We start from the raw sequence: 12,281 nt of genomic DNA, 5'->3' as shown, positions 1-12,281 counted from the left end.
TAAAGCATTTGACTTTTCCAAGTTCACCAAGCATGTTGGTCTAAGAATCAAGTTCCTGAAAGACTGGATTTCCCACCTAAAATCAGGCCCTCTGTCTAGGACAAGTCCTTATTTCTGGTCCCTACTGCGATTGCTTCCAGGTTCAGGAACCTCAAGTGCTGGTGTGCAGTTAGTTTGGGGCCACGTGCTGGGGGCCTGGGGCAGATGGTGCGGCTGTTTTCCTGGACCCCTGGCCTGTGAGGCGTGGGGTCAGGGGTGCTGTGTCCACTCGGGGGGACAGTCTGCCTTGCTGCTCCCCAAAGCCAGGCGCTTAGAGCATGTGGGAGAGAGCCTGGCTCTTCTGTGGGGTTCTACTTAGTTTCAGAGCGGTTCTTCCTCTGGTTTAGGGATGTTTCTGTGATCTCTGGTGGTCAGACTGTTTGGTCAGTTCTTGGGATTGGTCCTGCCAGTGGGGGGGACTCATGGGGGCGGATCTCAGTCCTCCTCACCGAGCACTGAGTGAAGTGGCCCGGTGGACCTCCTCTCTGGCTTGTCCCCTCCAGAGAGAGCAGGAGGCTGGTGTTTGCACGGGAACCTCCCCCACCCTCGACCCCCATGAGCTGCACGTCCTTGACGTAGCTGAAGAAGAGCCAGAAGAGCTCTGCGCTCCGAGAGAGGGTCCCCGCCCGATGACAGTGCTCCCCGGCCCTGCCTGCCCCTCCCTTCCCGTCAGCGACAAAACCTGCCCCTTTTCTGGGCACTTTACTGCCCAGGGATGTGGCTTGTACTCTGTCACTTGTGATGGAACTAAGCCCAAGCATCAGAAATGCCAGTGAGTGCCTGGCTCTCACAGGACTTGCATCATTATTATTAGCCAATGAGTGCTTTGGTGACAGGTCCAGGTGGCCAGTCCCACCCCAGAGGACGAAGCTGAGCCCCTGAGAGGCGAGGCGACCAGCAGAGGCTTGTGCCAGAAACGCACCAAACACATGGCCTCCCGACTGTCGACCACAGCCCTGCCTCTTGATGGCGCGAGCTTCCCCAGTGTGTGTCTAGGTGGTGGCAGCACCATCACTTCAGACCCAGGGTGTCCCCACAGCCCCTGTCACACGGTCCTGACCCACCGGACATGAGCACTCCAGGATTGGCCGCTGTCCCCCTGCTGGCCGCTCCGTCTTGTTCTGTCTGTGGTCACATGTTTCTTGCCAGAAGCACTACAAACTCTTTTTTCTCTTTCTTTCCCTCCATCTCTCCACCCGCCCCTTTCCTTTTCAGTTTCTATTTTTGTTCTTATTTTTCTCCTTAGCTTTCATTCTGTGGTCATAGCTCGCCTGGGCACCCCGACGTGGTGAGTATCTATCTCATCGGCGGCAATTTTCGGGCGAGAGTCCCACTCATCTCCTGGGAGAGCAGCAGGGCTCCTGCCCCCGTCAGTAAGCAGGAGGGGCTGCAGGAAGCCACAGCCAGGGCTCCCAAGGCTGTGACAAGGCCACCAGAGCCCTCAGGACCCTCAGCCCCACGCCAGGGTCAGGATCGGAGGGCTCTGCCATCATCGGGGGCACGAGGGGCGCTTGCCTTGCCCGAGTAGGAAGGAGAGCAAAGCACCGTCCCATAGGGCACCCCCGTGGGACAGGAGTTCAAGCCCCAAACGCCTTCTGTTTCCAGCTCTGGTTTTCCTGCTGGGGCATCACGGCGGGAACCAGTGCTGGCGAAGCGCGGTCAGCGTGTCCTGTTGTCCTTTTCTGATGGGTTGAGTACAAGCTTGGGTTGTGTTGAGATGTGGCCCTGACACTGGGCCCGTTCACGATGTGATACCACCAGGCTGAGCCGTGGTGCATTCCCGCAGCTTTCAGACCAAGGCCGCACATGAACGCTTGACCACTGCTTCTTTCCCAAACAACAGGAGAGGACAAGTGGGTGTGGCCTCGGCAGGTTCCCGTTCTTCATTGGGTGCCCTGAGAGGGGGCCCCCCCACGGAAGCAGCAGTCCTTCCCTGTGCCCTCATGCCTGCAGCCCCTTCCCTCTCACTGAACTGTCCCCCCATGTGTTCTGATCTGTTCTTCCAGCCCCCAGAGGAGACGGACCCTGTTCCTCCAGCTGGACCAGACAGCAGCGGGTACCTGGGTGACAAAACCAGATGCCTGGCATCATCCCTGAAGACCCCAGAGGGGGTGGTGTCTACTGAGCCCTCCCAGCAAGGAAGAGGGGGAGGGGTCTCATACTCCTCTGTGCCGGCCGCTGGCCACTCTGACGGGCCAGGATTAGAGCTGGTTTCCCAGACGGGCGTGTCTGGAAGAGGCCTGGTCGTGGCTGCTGGACCCTGGGGTCCCACCGCGGGACACAGCCTCCTGATCCAGTTCCAGGGCTGTGTGAGTCCCTTGCTGTACAGGTGCAGAGAGCAAGTCTGGGCAGGGGTGCATCCCCGAGCCCTGCACACTCACCCCTCCTGGCTCTGGGGTGTCTGAGGAAGAGTCTGAGAAAATGCAGGAACCCCACAAAATGACAGGATGCGGGCTGCGGCTGCATGGTGACCTGCATTCAGGGAGACCAGAACAGCTCATGGGGACATGTGAGGATGGCTTCCTGAGATGCCTCAGGTGGCTATGGTTATGCACGACTCACTTGCAGGGTCCAAGCTCTTACCGCTGGACACATCACGACAACCTCCCTTGTGTGTGACGTGTCACTCCGTGGGTGCAGATGGGAGCGTGGCTGCCACACTGCGCTATGCCATCAACCGCTGCCTCCTTACCCGGCCCGAGACACAAAGGCTGAAGTCATGCCTTGAGCCTCGGCCCGGGAGCCGGGCAGGACTGACCAAAGGGAGGACTGAGCAGCGTGGTGACGGGAGATGGGACGAGACAGGGACGGCCCCCTGGAAGGGTACAGGCCGCCTCCAGCAGCACTAGAGAGGCCCTGGGTGTGCGTGCCACCCAGCCCGGAGGCCCACGGGCAGCAGGGAGCCGGGCACGGCCAAAGCTGCCCTGTCAGCACTCCGCCCTTTGTGCTCGAGGGGCCGTGCCGAGATGATGGGTGGCAATGCACCTGCAGATGAAGAAGGGAGCCTGACGCCCAGGTGGTGAGCAGGTAAGACGCTGCCATCCGTCCAAGGGCCGGCTTTTTCCTCCTACCCTGTGTGGGCCTCTTGGGCGCTGACCTCCCTCTGGCCTGCTCCATCCCACCTTGCTGATTCTGCTCAGTCCTTGTGGCCCCGGTCAAATGTGGGTCCGTTTGCACGCCTGAGCCCCCGAGCGTCTCTACAGGCAGGCGGGGTGGGTGGGAAGCCTCACTGCCCATCACCACCTCTGGACCCAGTATGCCTCCGAGGGCATCGTGTGGGTCCCTCACTGCCTCCACATGCTGACCCCGCTGTGGGCCTGCTCAGCCCAGTCCCAGGACTCCCCCGAAGCCAGCTAGGGCGCCTGGAACGTGCCGGCGACCATCCCTGAGCTCCAAGGGCAGCCTCGTCTCCGCTCAGGAGTGAAGAGCTTTTCAGAGGCACTCGCTGTTTCTGCCAACCTTGGCTCCAGCCTCCGCTGACTCTTAGCCTGCCCGCCCACCCCCCATCTTGCTGCCCCCAGAAACTTCACAAACAGAAAGTCTCCTGCGTTGCCTGTGGCTCCATCCCTCTCCCCAACCCCCACTTCAGGCCGGCTCAGCGGGGCTTCCCCGGGGCTAGGACGCAGTGTAGTGTGCAGATGGCTCCCTGGGGACGCCAGTGCTTGGTCCCAGGGCAGGGAAGGGGTGTGGCATGAGGTAAGGCTCTGGTGCAGGTGAGCGGGGTTCCTAGTCTATAGGTGGCGATGTAGGTCAGTCTTTTTCTGTCCATTCGAGTAGGGTGTGGTAGTGTGTTGCTTTGGCTCTAATTTGCGTTTCTCTAATGACTAATTATGTCGGCATTGTTTTATGTGTTGGCTTTCCACCCATATATCTTCATGGGTGAAGTGTCCGTTCAAATCATTTGCTCATTTTTGAATTAGATTGTTTGCTTTCTTACTATTGAGTTTTCAGATTTCTTTATATATTCAGACACATGCTTTGATCAGATATATAATTCAACAGTCTTTCCCCCAAGTCTCTCTTTTCTTTTTGTTCTTTTAAGAGTATCTTTTGGACAGAAGTTCTTAATTTTGATGAAGTCGCATTTATTAACTTTTTAAAATGGCTTGTGCATTTGGTGTTGGACCTAAGAAAACTGCCTGATTCAAAGTCATGGATATTTTCTCCTGTGTTTCCTTCTAGAATCGTATGGCCTTACACCTTACAGTTATATCCATGATCCATTTCGAGTTCATTTTTGCCCGTGTGCTTATCCATTCCTTGTCGCGTCCCCATTGTAAAGAACTTCTCAGTTTCATTAAAATCCCTTCTGCTTGGCTGGACCACGGCCCGTTCTGTGGTCAGCCTGGACTGTCCTCCTGGGCCCACGTCACCAAACATTGCACAGCAGGTGTCAGCGCTGCAGCTAGCTGGCATCCTCCGGCTTACCTGGTCCCCACTGGATCCTGGGGGAAGGGCTGCGTCCCTAGGGACCCAGCCTGCCCAGCTCTGGCGGGGGCTGGAAGCTCGAGATGTGGGAGATTAACTGTCATCATACCAGATTTACAGGTCCTGGTGCGACAGGCACTGAATGCAGATAGCAGCCCTGCGCCTCCCAGACCCGGTCGCAATTGCTCATGTGGGGCTGCAGCCCAGGCAGCCAGAAAGAGTGGCTGTGCTCTGACCTCTGAAATCCAGGGATATGCTGCTCTCACAGTTAATGAGCATTGTGCGTGCACAGAATAGGAGCTTGGACCTTAAAAATACCTGTAATATCCTGCATCATACCCTGGTGACATTTTCTTAAGTTGTGTATAAAGGGGAACGAAAGGTGAGATGTCTATGCTTCCCGATGGAAGCTTCTCCCAAGTGTGAACAGCTCGCTCTTTGAGGCTCCTTGTCCCGGACGCGGCTGCGCTCAGGGGACAGCCCTCCTCAGGTGCCACCTGTGCATCTCGGGAGTGGGAGGGGTGCCCGTCAAGGTGGGGGCACCGAACGGGCCCTGCCCCAGGGCAGCCGGGCCTGTCAGGCGGCTTCATCAGCCTGGGCTCCAGCCCCAAGTGGAAATGAGGTCAGACACATGCTCGTCTGATGGCAGGTGGCAGGCCGGGCAGCGTCCCACTGCGTGGAGCCACAGTGGTCACACTACGTGTGCATTCCACAGTCAGCTGGCCTGACGGGTCACTGCTGGCCTGTGCGGTCACTTGCGGCCCCTGCCCCTGCCCCTCAGACGTCCTCAGCAGGACTCTCTTCGTCTTGTTCTTGGTGCACAAGTGCATTGGTCCTGATACTGGCTCAGCTGCCACTGGTCCGTCTGGGAGTGGCCCACCTGATTCTTTGTCTTCATGACGCCTGTGGGTGCACTGATGTCCAGTCACATGGCCCTCCCCCAAGAGCTCACTGCCATCCCAGGCCCAGGGCCGTGTTGTGTGTCGAGCTGTGAGACAGACAGGTGTTTCCAAACGGTACAATGTCTATTGTTTTAAGTCTTTACAAGAAGAGGGGTCGTGCTCTGCACAGCTTCAGACTCTGTCTTCCCCTTGTGTCACTGCTAAGAGCCACCCACACTGTGGTGCGTGTGTGTCTGCCTGTGGGTGTTTGCGATGCTGCCGTGGGCCTCGCTCCATCTCAGACGTTTGCATTTGTTCTTGGGAATGGTCTTCTGGAACATTCTCGTAAGGCCTGTGAGTGTGTGGAGCCACAGCTTCTGGGCCTCCCGGGGTGTGGAAGCCTGGGCTGCGCAGACAAGTCCCGACCGCGAGATGTTGCTAGAGCTTTCCCGGTTCATGTCGGATTGGAGCCATTTATTTTTGCTCCCAGGTTAGAATCCTTCTGTTTTCACCTTATGGCAAAGGTTTTCCACAAATGTTACTAGAGGATTTGTACACCATCTCAGACAGACATTAACTGGCTTGAAGCTGAGGGTTTCCCCTCCCCCTTTTATTGCTCTGTTGTCTAATCTAGTCTTTCCAGCCGCAGCTCACCGCCCGCGGCCAGCTGTCTAATGATCTAAAATGTAGCCATCTTGATTAAAGCAATAATGGATCTTTTCAAGAGTGTGACCGGGAGGCCATTAGTAATGGAAGCCATTATCAGCGACGTCAGTGTCACAGAAGAGAGCTGGACACCCCCGTCTTGGGCTGTGAGAGTTGCTGCTGTGACACAGAGGAAACAAAACCAAGAAGCAGAGGGGAGCAGGCAGAGTGCGTGCACGGGTGTGCCGTGTGTGTGTGTGTGTGTGTGTGTGTGTGTGTGCGCGTGCATGCGTGCGTTCAGGCAGAGGCCTAGGAGCCTGGGCAGTGGACTGTGCACCCACACTGGCCAGAGGGACTGTCCAGGTACAGCAGGCACAGTACACATAGGACAACAAGCTGCCCTTCTCTCTGGGACGGACATGGCTGAGCCAGCTTCTGAATACCCTACTGGTTGTTACCTAGAGGGCATGGCCCTGACCCTGGTAACTGCTGGGCTGATGGGGATGTGGGGGGCTCTGTGTGCTCAGGTCGCTGTGGGGGGGCACGCGCTCAGCACCAGCCTCAGCCCTGCACCGTGAGCACCTGCCCTCCTCACCTCTGGAATTGTCCCCCCACCCCACCCTGACCCCTCATTGGAATGGTCCTCCTGGAAACCAGGGCTGGGGCTTATGCGGGGCCAAGGCAACTGAGGACAGGCACCCCTGGTGCCTGTTGAGCTGGGTGTGCTGGGGGAGGGGCAGTCAAGGCCAGAGGACACACCATCAAGTGTCCCCAGGCCCCAGGGAGGAGCTGGGCTGTGGTCCTGGAGTCGACTGCCTCAGGCGAGAGCAAGCCTTAGGCCTCTGATTCCCAAACTACTAGAAGGAGCCAGTGAATGGGCTGTTATGCTCTCTAATCCTTTTCTATAAAATGACCGTTAATGGAAGAAGTTTTTGGAGGCCTAGGAACACATTTCATAGAAATGGCTCCCACACTGGACTGAACCTAAGTTACCCTGAGGGGGTGTTAACCGGAGACACGGACCAGCCCAGGGCACCTGATCCCAGAATCTGCATTTCCGACGGGCCCACGGGTGCTGGGAACTGCTCTGAGAACTGCAGAGTTTCCAGTTGGGAGGGGCCTCCACAGGCGCCTTTACTCTCCCCAGGCTGGTCTGTCAGGAGACTCCTTGGTGTCTTGGCTAAAGCATCATGGCTTTTCTCTGTTTGCATTTTCTTAAAGTCAGTTCTGAGATGCCCCAAGTTTCCACTCCTTTGAGCCCCTTGCCAACATGTCTGCTGTCTCTGCCACACGGCTTCTGTCCACGTGCGTCTGTGTGACACCCTGGAGCAGGGGACTCGGCAGCAGCATGCTTGAAAGTAGTTTTGGAATCAGACAGGCCTGGGGTTGGGTCCTGCTTCTTCCCTGTCTTAGCCACATGGCCACGGCAGGTGACAGGACCTATGTCCGCCTTAGCCGCCTGCCCTGAAAAGGGGTCACCTCCCTGAGGTGTGGGAGGCCACTTCGGTAATGCATTTTATTAGTCAAGGTTTTCCAGAGAAGCAGAACCAATAGGATGTGTGTCTGGAGCTACATCTCTGTCTGTATTTGTATCTGTATCTACCGCTATCTCATTCTGTAACGTATCTACCTACCTACCTACCACCTACCTGGAGAGGGAATTGTTATAAGGAGTTGACTCATGCAATCTTGGAAACTGAGAAGTCCAGAGGCCTTCAGTCAGCAGCTGGAGACCCAGGAGAGCCTGTGTGTCATCCAGTCCACGTCCAGAGGCCTGTGAACCAGGAAGCTGATGGTGTAGATTTCTGTTTGAAAGCCACAGGCTGGAGACCCAGGAAGAGCCCATGTTTCAGTCCAAATCTGAGGGGAAGACCAATGTCCCAGTTCAGGGGTCAGGAAGGAAGTTTTCCCTCTTATTCTGCCTTTTGTTCTAGTCAGACAATCAACTGATTGGGCGCGGCCCACCGTGTGGGGGAGGGCCACCTGCCTCACTCAGTCTACTGCTTCAGGTGTGACTGTCACCCAGAAACTCAGTCACAGACACACCCAGCATTGTGCTTGGCAAACGTCTGGGCACCCCGTGGCCCAGTCAGGTCAACACACAAAATCTCCTCGTGCAGCATCCAGAGCCCTAGGGTAACGTCCTCACCCGCAACCTGCTTCATACAAGCAGCTGCTGCCTTTTTTACATGTTTACTAGGCAGCTGCAGAGTCAGACCAGGAGGACCAGTCCCAGGCAGGGCACAGTGTGAGTGTGGACCGCCTTGGAATGGAGGGGACCATCCCAGCCTGTGTGTGAACCCCACAGGCTCTCCTCCGAGAGAGCTGGGGAGAAGGGACGTCACAGATGGCATAGGGCAGGGAGCAATTGATTGTAGCCCAGGCACTGTCTGTAGGCTGATGGAAAGACCCTGTGGAGAGCTACGAGGGAGGAAGGTAAGGGGGGTCTGAGTGAGGGCATCTTGTTCTTGATGTTCCCCCCAAATCAAAGCTTTGGGGGAAGAGACCCAACAGGTTTCATTGTTGCCATTTTTTTCTGTTTGGTTTGAAAATGTTTGGCTACAGTTTCTCAAACAGAGCTGCCTTGGGAAGGATCTGTTTTAGTCCATTCTCCGTCGTGCTGTAAACTGATGATTCCTCTTTGTGTGGGTTATTTTGGGGGTTCTGGAACACGAAGTGAAGTAGGGGCGGTGTCTGGGGGCAGAGAGCAGAGATGCGGGCCAAGTGTCTGTGGGATGGGGCTCTGCCCACCTGGACTTCAGCCGGCCCACCTGTGTGGGGTCCCAGGCTTAGCTGCGGTATGTGTGTTTCTGGAACAGAAGCGGGACGTGGGTCTCCCGTGGTGCTCACCACCTGCCCTTGGTTCTGATCCAGGCAGGGGCTGCTTGTCTCCTGTGTAGCAACTTCCTGTTTCCCAACAGTGGGGATCCCGGCAGGAATTCCCCACACAAACAGCCGGCAGGGCCTGTTGCTGGGCCCTCTTGTGACAGAAAGCAGAATGTCGTCTCCTGATCCATATGCATGATGGCGTTCGTATGTGTCACTGGTGGGAGTTTGGCTTCCACAGCTTTTAACGAGGTTCTGATGTCCTCGGGCTGCTGGTTGGGCTGGGCACCAATGTAACCACAGCCCGGCTGCCAGCCTGGCCGTGGTCCAGCCAGACGCCTCTGGTCCTCTTGTCCATCCTAAGTTCACATTGGTGCTGTGAAATGAGCCCATTTCATGGCTTTGGTCATCAACTTACTCCCAGCCATTGTCACCTCTCCTCAGTGCAGCTCAATGTAAAAATGACACCATTGTCTCACTCTCCAAAATGAAGAGCGGGACCTTGGTTCTCAGTACCCATCACAGGGCAATAGTCTGTCCACAGGCTCTGCTTCAGGGACTGTCCTCTTACTTAGATGTTAGGTGAAAATACCGAAACCCACCCCCAAGCCCTCTCTAGCCTCTCCCCGATTAGAACTTGTGGACTTTGTCATGTCTGTGACCCCTGGGCCCCCACCCCTCACCACTTCTGACCCCACCACCCTACTGTCACTGCTGCCACCCCAGGGCTGACCCAGCTCACCCTCCTTGTTAGAAGGAATCTGAGCAGCTCCTTCCTGACTTGTTCCAAACATGAAAAACATAAAATGTAATAAGGGAGAGTTAGTACCTAACAGAGGCCCCTTTCTATGAGAGGAAATGCAAATGGGAGAAACACAGGCAGCTGAGGCCACTTCTGCACAGAGCTTTGTGCGTGGGGCGCACAGACTCATCTTTGTGGCCCCAGGACCTCCCAGGAGGGGCCCTTTGCATTCTCTGGTGGAGGCACAGATGTGGCACCTGGCGGGCATGGAGCCACCACAGTCTGCCCAGGTGCCAGCCTGTGGGGTCAGCACCCTCGCCCGTGACACCCCCCGTGGTGTTCCTTCAGGCGTTCCCCACTGAAAGTCTCCCCACGAGTGCCCCGGATGTCCCACACTGAAACGAAGCTTTTGTTTGCTCTCTTTTTCAGAGGAAAGAGCATGTTGGTGAAGCTAGTTTTAGTGTGATTTCCACTCCTGCCGAGCTCGGACCCACAGCCCAGGGGAGCCACACAGCACCAATGCCACTCGACGTCCAGCTCTTGTGTGGGCCTCACACCGTGGTGGTGTAAGGTCGTTGCTCTCAGTGCTGAAGTGACAGGGGTGTGTGTGTGTGCACACATGCACGTGTGTCCAACTGGAAGACCATGCACAGCATTTCAGCTCTTTGGGGCACATAGAAGTTGACATGCTGGGCAGTTAGCTGTGCAGCCAGGTGAGAACATGACACACAACATTGTGTAACAGAAAACAAACTGCATCCCCGAGAGGCTGGAGGCAGGGGTGACTGCTGTCTGCAAGCGTTAGGCTCATTTTACATTTGTATTGGGAGAAATATTCAACTCCGGTGCGGACGACAGTGGCAGGCGGACCAGGCTTGAGTCCCGAGGTTGAAATCAGGAGACGCCTATAGAATCAGACACATGTCCTTTCCTAGGTGGGTGCAGGATTTCTGCAGGACAACCCCTTTTTCACTCACACTTGTCCAAGAAGGACCCATCCTCTGTTGTCACTAGAGCCATGCTCACCTGGTCACGCGGACAAGACAGGGGCCGCTTCACTGCTTCTCTGCTGAGCCGCATGCCAGGTTTGTGTCCCTCGTCAGAAACCTCGTTCAATCTTCTGTTTGCCGTTTTATCTCATTCTAACGACTGCATCCTCTTGGTACATCTGTTGTCCTCAGAAGCAGATGGCAAATGATAGTCTTGCATTAATAAAAGCCGCCACGGAGTTACGGATGAACTCCAGCTCCAAGTGTGAGGTCTGCATGACGCAGGCCCCCAGGAACGCCCCGCAGTCCCACGCGCCCCTTTGGGGGGGCTCTCACCCCGTGTGCTCCAGCATGGGAACCGCAGCTGTGCAGGCGGCCACTCAGGATCTGAAGATACGCATCTGAAACCTGGACTCAGCCCTGTTTCCTTGGATTGTCACGGTTGTGCATGTTGTACAGGCGTCCCAAGTCATTCATGTGGCCTCCCCACCCACCAGAAACTCTGAAGCACAGCTCGTAACTTTAAGGGACACTGTGCAGGAAAGAGAAGCGTGTGAATGTGCTCGTGACCTTGTTACTACATGTAAAATGTACGTACATAGCAAAGGGAAAAAGGCTCGTGAGTGTTTGAAATAACATCCCAGGCACCAACCTGCATTTGCCTCCCTGCGTATTCCTGAAAGCGCACGCTGAGTCACAATGTCCATTTTTTCCTTTAGATATCATTGTTTTTCGTCTTGTGTATGGGCACCTGACGTTTCATCTGATTACAAAATTCAGCATTTCTGGGTTGGGATTTTGCCCAAGAGGGGTAAATAGGAGCATTTTTCACTGATTCCTGCTGGGCCAGCGAGCATCTGAAGAAATCAAGTATTTTAAATAAGGTGCATTCTCTAAATCCTAGAATATACTGTTTATTCAAGGCCAGCGGGCTCTTGTCTGTGTAAATGCATCACTTCCCAATGCATCAAGAGGACGGAACTGAAATGTTGCCACAAGTCTTACTCTGTATCCAAGACATGACACGTATGCACGACACATCGATCACACTGTGTGCACGGCCCCAAAACAGCGTCGGCTCGTTTGTCTAAACCAGACATCCACGTGATCGCAGCCTCCTTGTTGCACAGATGTGTGTGCCCCTCCTTCCCACGGCCTAGTGGCTCTTCTCTCAAGTGCCCCGTCAGTGCGGGACCCGAGTGCCTTACACGGCTTGTGAGCACCAGCCCTGAAGTCAGGAAGGAGGGGTGCCCGGAATGGGCTTGAGGCATTGTTACATGAACCTGCATTTACCATCACCCCATCATCGACCTTAAGGTGGCCTGTGTGTTTTAACACAGTAATGGATTTATGTTATGGCTCAGGAAATCAAGTTGTAAATATATATATCAAATCATATATTTGTTTACTGTGTATTTTTTAAAAGCTTTATTGTACATTTATGCAACAACGAATCAGGACTTGTTTCCTCATGGCACTGTGCCAGCCAGTGTTTGCGCTCTTTGAAAAATCTCCTCAATAACCACATTCTAAACGTGATGCTCTGTTCAGTGCTAAGCAGTGTTCACAGGCCTGCAGTAGGTTTGTATGGCGACCAATTACAAAGTTTTATACATATTTTTGTATTGTGATTCCTATGATATGTACCAGAGAATTTTTATGCATTTGTAATTTATTGTACAGTTTTAATAAAACATTGTTATAAATCTTAGCATATCAGTGTTCTCCTCA

General features: G+C 55.0%; 1 protein-coding gene across 28 annotated transcripts in view; it reads left to right on the top strand.

Moving 5' to 3' along the window:
* Nucleotides 1-12,261, top strand: part of JAKMIP3 (Janus kinase and microtubule interacting protein 3) — a 75,274-nt gene extending 63,013 nt beyond the window's left edge. For 15 of the 28 annotated variants that reach the window (XM_074338776.1, XM_074338775.1, XM_019728289.2 and 12 more), the window contains 3 exons: nucleotides 1,286-1,327; nucleotides 2,046-3,066; nucleotides 9,991-12,261. In XM_074338776.1, coding sequence (XP_074194877.1) covers nucleotides 1,286-1,327; nucleotides 2,046-2,444 — 441 coding nt within the window. In that variant the 3' untranslated portion in view covers nucleotides 2,445-3,066; nucleotides 9,991-12,261. Of the gene's footprint in view, nucleotides 1-1,254; nucleotides 1,328-2,045; nucleotides 3,067-9,990 lie in introns of those variants that run through there. The other 13 variants (XM_074338785.1, XM_074338786.1, XM_019728293.2 and 10 more) reach the window with 2 other exon arrangements.
* The last annotated feature ends 20 nt before the right edge of the window (nucleotides 12,262-12,281 follow it).

Source organism: Rhinolophus sinicus, linkage group LG07 (genome assembly GCF_036562045.2).
Source record: "Rhinolophus sinicus isolate RSC01 linkage group LG07, ASM3656204v1, whole genome shotgun sequence".
In the NCBI taxonomy this organism is placed as follows: Eukaryota; Metazoa; Chordata; class Mammalia; order Chiroptera; family Rhinolophidae; genus Rhinolophus; species Rhinolophus sinicus.
This window is presented reverse-complemented; position numbering and strand designations above follow the sequence as displayed.